At 39.8% G+C, this 13,773-nt stretch overlaps 1 protein-coding gene across 2 annotated transcripts in view; it reads left to right on the plus strand.

Moving 5' to 3' along the window:
* The first annotated feature begins 2,878 nt into the window (after positions 1-2,878).
* The window catches only part of MMP17 (matrix metallopeptidase 17), a 109,092-nt gene continuing 98,197 nt past the window's right edge, over positions 2,879-13,773 (plus strand). The window contains exon 1 of one of the 2 annotated variants that reach the window (XM_072144416.1): positions 2,879-3,423. In XM_072144416.1, coding sequence (XP_072000517.1) covers positions 3,298-3,423 — 126 coding nt within the window. In that variant the 5' untranslated portion in view covers positions 2,879-3,297. The remainder of the gene's footprint in view (positions 3,424-13,773) is intronic. The other variant, XM_072144417.1, reaches the window with a different exon arrangement.

Below are 13,773 nucleotides of genomic sequence, written 5' to 3' on the forward strand. Positions count from 1 at the left end.
TTTCTGATTTGCGCCGATTTTCAATGAATTGCCCCAGGTTTTTGGCGCACGCAATCGGATTGTGGCGCATCGGTGCAGAAATGCACACGACGGAAATCGGGGGGGCGTGGCCGAACGAAAACCCGATGGATTCGGAAAAACCAGCGCATTTAAGACAAAAAATTGGTCGCACGCGCCATACTTACATGCACCAGGAAGAGATCAGTGAACTCCGACGCAACTCGGCGGACCTCGGCGCAGCAGCGACACCTGGTGGACATCGGGCGCAGGATCTTCATGAATCGCCGGAAGCAGCCGCGGCTGGAACGTGAATGGACCGGGTAAGTAAATGTGCCCCATTATCTAGAAAATGAAATGTAGAAACAGGGACACTATAGACTCAGGAAGCACATTGTACTAAACAATAACTTACCTCACGCTTAGATTACACAATATTTTTGTATTTTGTGTCTGCATCCATGATTTTTGACATTCCGTTTCTGTTTATTTTTATGTCTGAAGAAAAAAAAATTGTTTCCCACAAATTCCCCATCAACAGTTAACACTCAAGGAAGACTTCCCTAACAGTAAACAGATCACATAAGGACTATCATCTGTGTGCCGTCCATTTTATTTTGGGGATCCATAAACTTCTATGAAAGTGCATGGACCACATGTGAGAAAAAATAATGCTGCCATTATTTTCACACAGACCACAAGTCACTGAGAAAAGATGGACAAGTGAAAAGACACATCGGAAAAAACCTCCACAGCATATGAACCGGAAAAAAAACTCATCTGAAAAAGCCCTTATTCTGATACCAAAATATTGTTTCAAGGTATTACAGACTTCTGTAGACAGGCTAAGAAGACCCATCTTGTATACATTTCAAATTTTCAAAGTTTCAGAGTACTTACCTTTCCCGCTGTCACACCCTGCAGAAGCTTTTTGTCTTCATGTGCATAAACTGTGCTGTCAATTTGTCATTTTGGTTTGACGACTTTGCACAGTAGATCACAAGTTTACAGCTATAAAGAGTAGAATAGAAAGGAGCCATTGATTTTATTTACAATGTTGCAGTGTAGATGAGAGTGAAGCAGGTTGACAGAACTTATTCTTTCTTTAGGGTATTCAGACATTTTCAATGCAGCATTTGAAAAAGCTCTTAGCAGGTAAACTGTATATGAGTTTATCAGCAATTTCTTCAGAACTTATTACATTTGTCAAGGAGACCGCTATTACCTTGACATTAGGTTATACATACATTGTGCCACAGCAGCTATGCTTGGCTCAATCCACAGCTGTCAGGTAGTGCACATGAAATCATGCCTAGGTACATCAGTAAAACCTAAAAAGGCCTGTAGATACTGTAGACCTTTTGGATGTCCCTTCAGCTTTGTCTTCCCCTCCATCCTCTGCCTCTATACTGTTTACTTGCACTTTTCATGTCACTCAATTGACTTGTTTACCTTGCTGCTTCCAGTCTATGACATTACATTTAGGCATGACCTAAAGTTTAAACCTTTTGCTAACTTCTGTTTCACAAACTAAGACTTTGGACAATGATTACATTTATTTTAAAAATTGTATATATTCTAAAGCAGATTAGATCATTGTAAAAGAACACTGTTCAAAATTGGATAAGACTTTTAGGGTGCATTCACTCATGGCATTTTGAAATTAGAAAGCAAAGCCCAGCGCAAAACAGCAAATTCTGGTTACCGATTGCATGCTTTTGTCTGGAAACGCATATGTGATTGGGCGGATCACCGCACACAGGGGTTTGCCTTGGGTTTCAAAACACAAGGCAAATGCCACATATGAACATAGCCTCAGATACCTGAAAGAGTTGCTAAAATGTTGTGCTGTTCCAAAGTGACTGAAACCTTCTGGCAGCATATTTAAGGGGTGACCTTAACAAACATAATAAAAAAGATGGTTGTTAGAGTTGAGAGATCCCTAGTGCTGTCATTCTGCTCTCTCCTCCCGATACCCCGACAATTCTTATCTGCAGAAGACGTGCACTGTTATATACATATTATGCTGTACAATGTACATTGAATATGTGTGCAGCCAGGATAAGACCAAGTACATGTCTTCATTTTCTCACTACACTGCAATAACTGGTATCCTGGTATGGATTTGGACTGCATATTTCCTACATCACATTCCCATCAAGCAGATGCTGGATGCACTGTAAAAAACAAACCTAATCTAAGAAGGACTCACCTCTTTGAGCATCTTCTGATTTGGTGATTCCTAAACAATGTAAGCTGTGGGACATTTGTAATGGCCATATTATTCAGTTAAAAGATGGAGTAGTATGTAGTAATGTAGTGCTGCACTGTACTATGGCTATACAGAAGCATCCAAAAGTCAACAAAAAGTATAATTACAGAACAGAAGCGTAGGTTCTAACCTTTTGGCATACACTATTTACAATTCTTTTATGGGCAGAATATAGCCGTATACATCTATGTTCCTTTAGTGACATCAGGTGTGTAAGACAGAGAATAAGAAATGTCCTTAATCTCTGAAAGTAATTATCAGGGACTATTCTCTTACAATCTACATTACCAGAAAATATATAACGTGCTTTAAAAGAAAGTTTTCTTGCCAGACATTAACCCTAGAAACGCTGCATACATATAGTAGAAGCTTCCTTAACTTACCATGCAGAACAGAGAAACATCTCTCAGGCTATGTCCAGGGATCTCACCTCGGCTTCTCCTGCAGGGCTCAAATCTGCCCTCTATGGGTCACTTAGATGGTAGCAGCTGATGAGTTACTTGCTAGCTTTGAATCCACACAAAATATTAATTAGTCCCCCCCCCCCCTCCCTTTCCATAAGCCTCTCCCAGCTGCACTTATAGGTTGCTGTGATTCCCTTCCCACACACACAACTCCTCCTTCAGCATCTCCAACTCTGCACAGATTCCTCTGTGAGCTCCAGAGCTGAGCACAGGAGGCTTGAAGCTTGTGTGTCCACAGCTGAGGACATTCATGTACCCCTAGAAATCCTGTAGGAGATCAGGCTCTCCTTGCCAGTAGGCTGCCCTGTCCTGACCCTTCTCCCCAGCCTTACCAAGTGCTTGGAGCTGTCCCAGGTGCTGAAATCTGCCACTTTGACCTGTTGTGCTGCATCTTGCAAACTTCCCTGGATGTGGCCAGAGGAGACCATGGATATGCTATGGCAGGCTAGCCCTGCAGCAGCCTGGATTGTGGATGTGAGCTGCTGATGGTGCACTGGAGATGTGAAGAGGGTGCACATATGAATGTCTCCTTCACTCATTCAGGGCTGAGGAGGAAGACAAGGGATGTGGTGGATTTCCTCCAAAGAGTCTTTTTGGCCTCGGGAGATGTTACTGATCGCTCTTTTGATTGCTTTGAAGGAATCTATGGCAGCACCGACCCCTACAGCTGAGGATATAAACCGAGGAGTAGTAAGTGACCAGCTGTAATGGGGAGGGATGGGGATTTTGGATACTGTTGCATATGAAGTATACAGTGATAGTTGTTCATGTTAAACCCTGTGTTTGCTGGGAACTGGGATAAATCTGTTCTTTTCTGACAAGGAAAGGAATAGAAGAGCAAATGCAACTTTGGGAACCCATTAGCCTGCCAGTGAATAGGAGCAGATCTCCTTAGATAGAAGTGCTGCTTGGCCATGCAGAGATCAATCTGCATTGGTAGATGTGAGATTGAATATGGAAGCAGAAGTGCAGGGGTTAAGGTCTCCCCCACAGCTGCTCAAACAAGGTTTTACATGGCAGAGCACTGATAACTGCTAAATAAAGGCAACACTATCCATCCATCCATCTATCCATATCACATGTATCACATGTAAGATTTAACCCCATGTAGGGTCGGACACTACAAATGAGCATCTGCAGTTTTCATGTATGATTCAGATTATATGATGCGCCTTCCAAACACTTTGGTCAACACTAAGTGGTCAGTATTCGATTATAGGAAAGTTATGTTTTTAACCCCACAAAGACCAAACATAGGTTTTAATTTTTGGATAGTGTGCAGGTAATTCACTGCTCACACACATGTTTTAATGAGGATGATGTAACTGTGCAGTCACTGTAGATCTACATGTGCAGCAATGGGTTAATATGGCTGCTTAGGCATTCAATAGATGAGAATACCACCCGTCAGAAGCTTCTCTTCATACTTGGTGGCACTTTGCATTTAGGATATGTTCCTGCTCCACCTACATGTCATTAACATAAAGATGTCCTGAGTTATTACCAAGCAATTCATCTTTAGTATGCTGTAGAGATAGTTTCATTGACAAAAGGGGACACATTAAAAGGACAGCGAGGGGATCACATCCCTAAATTGGCTTACTGCCCCGGGCCTCTCACTAAGGAGATTGAATAAGATAATAGTCCTTCAGCCTGTATAATTATATGCATCTATATTTCCAAAATTTTAAAAGCACTTTCTAGATACAACCTATTGAAGAGTAATGAATAGCATTATTTCAAAAATGTTCTCTTTGACCTTAGTGCTACACATCTGTCTAGTTATGTGTTACCTCTGTACTGTCATGGCAATGTTGCTCGGCATCCACTTGGGGTAAATTCATGTACTGTGTTTATGATTAAAGCCTTTTTAACCATTTTACATTCCTCTTGAGTGGAGGTTACTTTGTGGTTAAAGATTTGCACCCTTGTAGTAAGGTCGCCCTTAGCTCACATTGATTATTTTACCAGGTAGTCTGGCCGAACCGTGTTATTTAGGTCACAACAAATGTCAGTCAGGCTGTGGACATATCTGTAGTCCTGGTGTTCATTAATCTTTTATCACCTTAGAGACCTGTATCCCTCAATACTAGACAAGGCACAAGCTGTGAGTGACTCTACAAGATGCTACATGCCCAGACAGCTTTCGGCAGATTGGGTATAATATGACTTCTTTTTCAACCACAAATGATTTCACCCAGATTTACCCAGCAGTTACATCTGTAAGAAACACATTGCATAAAATGTCCTGTAATAATAATCTGCATAGGAACAAATAATAATAATTAAGCCATTAGACATGGTCCAGCTTTATATCTGGCCACAAATTGAGGTAACTCAGAAGCATGCTTCAGATAATAACACATATAATAGTTGCCTTCCTTTTGAACTACATTTTTCAAAGAATGTCATAAGCCATTCAAGATCTTTATGAGAGCACTTCTAAGGGAATATAGTAAATTCATTTTTAATGCATTTAATTAAGCCTGAAAAATTGTCTGGATTACTTCTAGAAGAGCTACATTGCTAAAGACAAGTCATAGAATCAGTTAGCTAATAAGTAAGCTGAAAATGTCTATATCCTTAAGAAGGTTAGAGTTTTTCTTGATATTTTGAGACAATCACTGTCGTCTGATAAGCGGAATGTCAAGAGATTGCTCTGACTGATTTTTGGACCACATGTTGATAGATGCACCTGCCCCATCTGATGTCTGCCAATGGAAAAAGGGCAGCGCGACAAACATATTTTGCTTGTATTGTACTTTATGCTTCCTATGGACGTTCTGTGTCAAGCTGACTCTATCAGTGCCATGCAGTGTTTCTATGATGTGCTGTTGAGTAACAGATGGAAGTTCATTTTAACACTAATCTTAGGCAGACTAGACCTGGTGGGTAATTTGATCAAGAAAGAAGCAGAGAAAAGAACAGCTTAGTGAATTATCCAGCTTTCCTAATATAAATGAGGCCCCTTGCTGTTAAGAATTATACTAACTTGTAAAATTCAAGAAGGATCTTCCATAGTGGCTCCCTTAGTTTTATTGGAGGTGCCATGCTGTCTAAACAAGTGAATAAACAAGTGAAGGGCAATGTTTCTACCCATGGTGATGACTGTGTAGATGTAGTACAAATCTTTTGATGGGAACATCTGACTTGGTGGTAAGTGAGGCTTTCTGCCCTCCACTTCCTTGTAATGGTTTTGGAAATGAATCTGAAGAAGCTTTCAAGGATTTCCTTGGATGTGTTTTTGTTTTCATCGAAAATCCTGTCTTTCAACCGTTTCTGAAATTGGTTGTTTTATGTAGAGACGCAGAGGGCATACATTATGAGTTGGCTGCACCCACCACTTCCCTCATTCACCTTCAGATGTGACTGGATTAAGGTTTTCTTGGTAATTGACTAGCCAGACTTGGCAATAATTGCTAGGTGCCCCACAGTTTTCTTCAGAGAGACATGTTATAAAATTGGAGACAAAATCAAGCTTAGCACAGCTCTGTTCTAATCACTATCCCATCATGTGCCTAGTAACCGCTGGTTAAAACCTCACAGCAGTCCTTCAGTTGTCTTCTAACTCTTTCAGATATCAATCACAGTTCATTAAACTCCATTGAAGCCCAAGGGAATGGGGACATATTGGTAGATATTGAAATGATGCTACTTTCAGCGGCAAATGGGTTAAACCATTATTATCCTGCAGCTGAAATAATGAAAAAGAAGTCACCCACGCAGCCCATTCTTTAACGGGTAATAAGGCAATAATGAAAAAAATATTTGTCTAAAATGTATGGAAAGAACAGTCATAGTATAAGATATCAACAACAAAATTGAGGTAGAACTATGCATTTCACATTCTTTATATTTATATGTGTGGAGCATAAGATTAGGTGATGATTCCAGTAAGATATGGCATGTGAAGAGGTGGAATTATGGTCCATCATGTTATGTTCTGCGCTAGATTGTAATTGCAAGATCAGAGACTAGCAGAGAGCCCTTCAAAACTGAATGGGCTGGAGCTAGTTATATATGAAAAAGATCAATCTCAGACTACGGGTATGATATTACCGAACTGAACCCATTGGATTGTAATAGGCTTTTCAGCCCTTTAAGCCCTTGGTCTACTTAGAAATGACTGGGGATATGTAAGTTAAAGAAACTTTGATTTTCGAGATGGCTGAAATCAAAAAAGTAAATAGTTTTGTAACAGTTTTATTCTCAATATCAGAATATCAGACTTAGAAAACACAAAATACCAGCATGTCCTATCATCCATGACTGTTTCAGTGCTACAAATCATGGGAGGTGTTCTGTCCTTCTCTATGTTGACACCACTTCAAAGAAATATATACATATATACTATTAGGTATGTTTTATGTTATGGTTTATGTAGGTACAACCGATGCTATATGTTCAAATAGAACATAAAGCAAGACCCTTTAACCTAATAATGATGGTTTCCAATAACAATAAAGAATCAGGGGCTTAGAAACACTTTCCACAATGGTGGTTGGCATTATCAGAGGCATAGTAGAATGAAACCCAGTGGATATGCTCTCTGTTGTTGGGTTACATTCAATGGGATATTCTCTATGTAGTTAGATTACACTCAGTTGGATATTTTTTCTACATAGTAAGGTGACTCTAAGTGGGAAAAGCTTTATGCAATCGGGATATGATTTTCTGTGTAGGCAGCTTTTCCGTGTATTAGTGTGACTCTTAATGGAAAATGTTCTATGTAACTGGCTGACACTATATACTGGATGTACTCTATTTAGTTGGATTTCACCCAGTGGGATCATTTCTATGCAGTAGGGTTATCCTCAATGGGATATGCTGTAAGGACTATGGTGAAACTCAGTGGCACATGCTCTGTATGACACTGTGATGTGTGCTTAGTGTACATTTGTCACATAATGTTACATATGTTACAGATTCATCTGTAACTGAAGTATATTTAGAACCAGTAGCTAAAGATTATTCTATAAAGCATGTGACATACATATAGATACATACTGTTATACTGGTGTAAGCATAACTTAAGATTCATGGAGCACTTCTGACACATCTCTTGTCCCCCCCCCTCCTTTAGAGGGGGTAATGTATGGGGTATAAGCATATATTTAATTTTATTCCTCACTTAGCTTATAAAATTAGTGCTTTAGAATGGGTTTGAAAATGAATACTGTTTGTATTTTTATCTCTACCAACTTTTACCTCGGTTGCTAATTTATATAAGAATATGCTTAAACTTGGTTGTTGATCTAATTTGTGCAATATTTTATACTATGTTTCTCAGCCAGGGTCCAATAGGTTGAATCTTACATTGGAGTCTTTTTAGGGGTCCAGGTCATGGCAATGAGATTTTAGTGAGAGAGGAAAAGAAATAAGGGTTCCCTGGAACCTCTGTGGTTATAAGATTAGGAATCTGTTGTCTATGATAGAAAAGCATTAGTGACTTACTATTTAAAAAAGTTAGAGGTTGTGTCTGATATTGTAGTTCTTTTCCATGTTATTAAGTGCAAACCACAATCAAGGGACAGACATGGCATTATTTTTGGTTTAGAAATCTCTTTAAGAGTAACATTATGATGATTTTAAATACTAGGCACAATGTCTGTTTTCGGTGGAGATAAATGGAAATAAATATACATAACCCCTACTTTTTCCTCAGTAGAGTTCATGTGTGCTGAATTTCACTGTGATAGCATGATACGGTGTTTCATGGGTTAATACTTCTGGCTTATGCTACATAGCGGAATGGCCATGCATATGACAGGCCCAGGACATTCTGTCACTTGCATGGAGCTTCTGTGTTTCCTCTGTAATCCAGACTTTTCTCCACACTGGAGGATCAAGCAGCAGGTAATTGGCCCTGTACATAGCAGACAGCGGAATTGGATGGCGAGATGTCTTGCATACATTCTAGTATAGTGACACAGGGTGTATCTATCAGCTCTAAATAACAAGTAAAGCAAGTGCCTTCATGGTGCACATAGTGTCTGTCTTTATAAATCATCAATGTTCTTTTACATCCGGTAATTATTTCCTCTGTAACATGGAAACTCCATAGTAATATGCACGGAGAACAGCCTAGATGTTGGACATGCTGATAAAATCCCTGCTGATAAGTGGTATATCCAGAAGATGGTGAGCGAAGTCCAGGCAGAGCCAATTTTCTTTCTTATTCTTGTGCCAGTCCCAGAAATGATGAAATTGTGTCTTATTATTTCATGGGTTTGTAAATGGTTTGTAAATTCAATTTAAGATGCCTTTAAGAATGTGATCTTGCTGTTACTGTGGAAATTACTGAGGAAATGACCTTTTGTCATGAGGTGAAGTCAGTCCCTTGGATGAATAGCATTTTTTGTGGGAAGATGCATTGGATTGTCATGTCACACACACAAAAGGACATGTCCCCATGGTGCACTTGTCAGCTTTTAAGTAACACCAGCATCTCTGACCTGTGTTATGTGTGGCAGGACACGTTCATTTATTATGCAGCCATGCTTGCTTAGCTTTACTCCCATTGTCCATCTGGGAGAAGATGCTCTTTCCAAACAGGTGCCAGATGTATTGGCTTGCTCTTTATGTAATTAAATTCATCTGTCAGGCGTTAGTGATGTCTCCTACAGGAGCCACTTCCAATGCTGAACATGAAGGCTGGAGATTTCATTGTCTCCCACAGCCAAGGTTGATTTCACTCCTGTTGGCAACATGCCCCAGGCAGGAGATAAGGGCAAGACCCAGAATGGGGTGGGTTTTACTACCCTGTGGCTTGCCAAGCGATCTGTTCAGTGCAGAAGGTGCTTGTTCAAACACTGCTAATAGAAAACCACAAAACATTAGCACTTCACAACAGCAGTGTGTTGGCATGTAGAAAACCCTGTCCAGTCAAAGCTGCGACACGCTCCAACATCGACAGGAAATGAGTTCTGAAACAAAAGCCAGCATTACCAGTTAATGCCGACCTCTGAGTTTTGGGCTCTCTTGTATTGTTAAGGTGTAATCTGAGCAAGCAAAATATATCCAGATCATGTCCGACTTATCAGGCCATTTATATTCAGAAAGATAAATCAGTGTAATGCTAGAAACGGCAGATGGCTGAGCCCCATGGCAATGCCAGCACTGTCACTGACCCCTTTATGCTCTGAATAAAGATTCCTTACACTCAGCATGTAGACATTCAGTCAATCTATATTATGGTAAGTGTTGTCTGATGAATGATATAGAGCGATTATATAGAGAGATGTGGGAAACCAGTTGTCAAAACATACAGCTTTGTGTGAAGATTAAGATTATATTATATCACACAAAAGAAATGTTATGAATTGTTCCATTCACCAAGACCAAGACCAAGTGAATCTCAATCACAGATATATACCCTTTGTGAATATATCCTTTGAATGCTGAATATATCAGTATCAGACAAAACCTTGCTGGTGATCTGTATTATAACAAAGAAAGTTCCACTGGAAGTCACTATAATATTGTAGTTCCTACAAATAAAAAGAAGATAAAGGTGAAGCACTTTGGAGAGTAGATGCCTATAGTCCAGAATCTTGTGTGTGGGTGTATGTGCATAAGTAATACTGTATACCATTGTATCCATTTATTATATGCAGAATACTGTGTGTCGTGATAACCATGGTCGGCAGAGTCTTTCTTCTCCCTATTGTGCGTCCTTATATACATGTTGTATTTATTCTTTGCTGGGGTCTGAATCTTGTTTTTTACAACAAATGCACATATGGAACAGATTGAACATATGGCTGTGTCAACAAGCCCCGATACACACCAGTTATGAAATATCAGCAAAAGTAATGAAGATAATGGGTGGTGAAACCAAACTGATTTGCACGCAGAAGAACACTGCTTTGGTGGTCACTTCTCACCCATTCCTGCTGAGGGCTTGATAGGAGATGTCACTGGTATAGCAGATTTGTAAATGACAATTACAAGCCAAAATAGTCAGATAAAACTATTTTACTAGCCTTTAGAAATATTGGTTTGGAAAGGTGTAGATGTATTAAATGTGTCTAAAAAGTTAGACTAGACCGTCGGACTCATCAAAGTCTCTGATGCTAGAAGATCTGGCATACTTTAAGACTGTCTTGTCGTACTTTGCAATTCCAATAATTTTTGGCACATACAACTTTCCAACAAAGCTGCATAGTGATTTTAATTATATATGAAATTCTTGTCTTGTCTTCTCTCAATCTGTAAATTTCATTAGCTGTAAGTTTCTTTAAATTAGGCCCTGACCCAGCTCATCCCATCTACCAACGTGATAGTAAGACATTTCCCTGATCATGTCAGATCTCTTAGAAAACGGCATTGTATAGATATGATTGACATATACAGTCATGAGGAATAATTACTATACTGTTCTGTGGTTCTGCATCTCATTACGCACATTGACAATGAAGCCAGGAGTTCCCAGAAAGTGCAATCCTATGAAAGAAGTCATTCTGAATACTATTTACAGATGACTATATATCTATGAATCACCAGTATCTTAGCAACAAACATCCTTGTACTGAATGCAAAAAGTTACGGAGACCTCCCACATTCCACTAATTCCTGTAAAGTGACCGCATTAGCTCATTCTCCCTGACCTCTTTGCTGGGTTTGGACAGCTGTATCCAGAGAGACACACAATAGGGGATGTGACTGTATGAATAGAGATAGGAGAACATTATGGATGGTGGGTCATCACTTGGACATTCTTACTTAAAGTTTCTATTATTAGAGAAGAGTCTGAACTATTTATACATGTTAATAGGAAACTAAAATCCTGTGTATTCCCTTAAAAAAGAATCCTGGTGTCTGGATTTAGGGTGCGTTTTATGAAACATAATTCGTTCTTGAAGAAATCAGCAGTAGTATTGCTTTTTCTTTATTATTTTGCCAGTAAATCTCCACCATCCTTTGCTCTTCTTTCTCACCTGACTGTATTGCTGTCACATATCTTCTGTCATTAGTATTCCGCTAAACTTCACAGTTAAGCTTTTACTTACCAGAAACATATTGTAATTATGTGGAATAATATCTTTATCCATATGTAGCAATTTTCTTAGCTCTAATGTGAGGCACCAGAAGGATATTTCAATTTTGATGTGCCCAAAGGGTAACTAACGACTTGTCTTTGATTCTTAGTGACATCGCCACTTGTGTTTAGATATTTTTGTCTCTAAGAATTGTCCCTGGGTTTTATTGAGACCAACTGCAGAACATCATGTTTCTTGTTCTGTCAGATGCAATTCTCGCTATCTGGTTTTTACAATGGCTGATTTATACGTTAAAATTTATTGACTTAAGATTATTCAAAGTTCAATCATGATCATGTCATGATGTGAAAGTCAGAATTATATGTCTCTATACAGAGCATTGGATGGCTGGCAGTAAATTGTCCTTGGAAGTTGTTTTCAAACGTTTTCCATCTAGGAATGAAAAAAGTCTCTATAAAGAGTCTTTTTGTGGAGAAACTTGCAGTCAGAATGTCAATGTCCTAGTCACCCTTCAACAGTTCACATTTACACTGCTGTACAATAGAAGACGGCATAAAATGCAGATCAATGCTGCACCTTGAACTGCCTCCAAATCAGCTGTGCAGATGTATTAAACTGCGCTATGTCCTGAGAGACTATGTTATACAGGCTTGCTGCAACTACAATAAACATATACTCAATAGGATGAGGCTGATCTTTGCAGTGATGAAAATTCTATAATAGTTTATGGCTATACATATATAATTATCCCTAACAACCAGCCTTCTTTCACCCCCACTTTCCAGAATTTCCACTTTTTCAGAATTATTTTACATTTTTTTTAATCAGTCCTACAAGCAGGACCGGATTAAAGGGAGGGCACCCTGGGAACCCCACCACATTACTCATAAGAGGGCCCCCACCAAAAATGAATGATAGTCAGCTTACAGCACTGAGCTGACTGTCTCTGTAAGAGATGGTCAATGGTGGTGCCAACACGCTACATGTGCGACTGCCTCGAAAGCTGTGACAGTGTCTCTGTCAGTGACAGCATGCCCACACAGCAGTACTCAATCACATTCTGCATGCAGTCTGCTTTTCCGGAGCTGCGCTACACTCAGCGGGATACCTGCTCCCTGCTTACTACCTAAAACTAATATGTTGAATTGGTTGCCAGCCATGTCCTCCAATGAGGAGATAGAACTCTCAGGGAAGCAGTGTCACATGGGACTGTGTGGCAACCAGGACAATTAGTCAGTACTATTACCAAATGTAAGTAGGAGAATATTCTGAATATTAATGATAATTTAGGATACTAATGTCTACCCCTGTCTGGGCAGCATTCAATGGGGGTCCCCACCAGATTTTGTACCCAGAGGCTCAACCTAATTTAATCTGGTGCTGCGTATAAGGGTTTGTTTTTTGCATATTCATTTGAATTTTTTATTGACACCATTTTGGAGAAAATTAGCTTCTCCAAATCCTGGGGAAAAGGTGTTGAAAAATATAAATCTAACACAAAGGCAAGTCTGTGCAGGGAAAGAGTTAAAGCTGCATTGGTATTGTAGATGATTCATTTATGTGCATCAAATGAAGCATCAGTAAAGCCCAATACATATATTGTCTTAAATATGTAAATATATTCTCATGCTGTTATAATATTATAATCTGTTAGTGTCAGGTTCGCTAGGAAGAATGCTGGGAATTCTGGTTCTTCTGCTGGTGCCAGCAGCGTTCTCCGACCCCCGGCGCGTATCCGCACAAACTCCACCTCTCGTCCCGGGCAGCGGCTGCTAAGATCTCGCGCTGTCTAGGAGTTGTGTTCGGAACTGCTGGGACTTGTGGTACCTCTGCATGGTGCCTGGTTGTTCTGCACCATGAGGGGTTAATTCCCAGCAGCTGTCCAGCTCCTATCAGGTTCTGGAGGTGGAGTTCTGGCTGCATAAATTGCAGCTTCACTAGTCACCTGTGCCAGTGTTTGAAATCCCTTCATCACTCGCTTGCTGCATTAGGTTGTATTGCCCTGTATCTGTATCTATGTTGTTGTGACCTCGGCTAG

Source organism: Engystomops pustulosus, chromosome 1, assembly GCF_040894005.1.
Source record: "Engystomops pustulosus chromosome 1, aEngPut4.maternal, whole genome shotgun sequence".
Taxonomy (NCBI): Eukaryota; Metazoa; Chordata; class Amphibia; order Anura; family Leptodactylidae; genus Engystomops; species Engystomops pustulosus.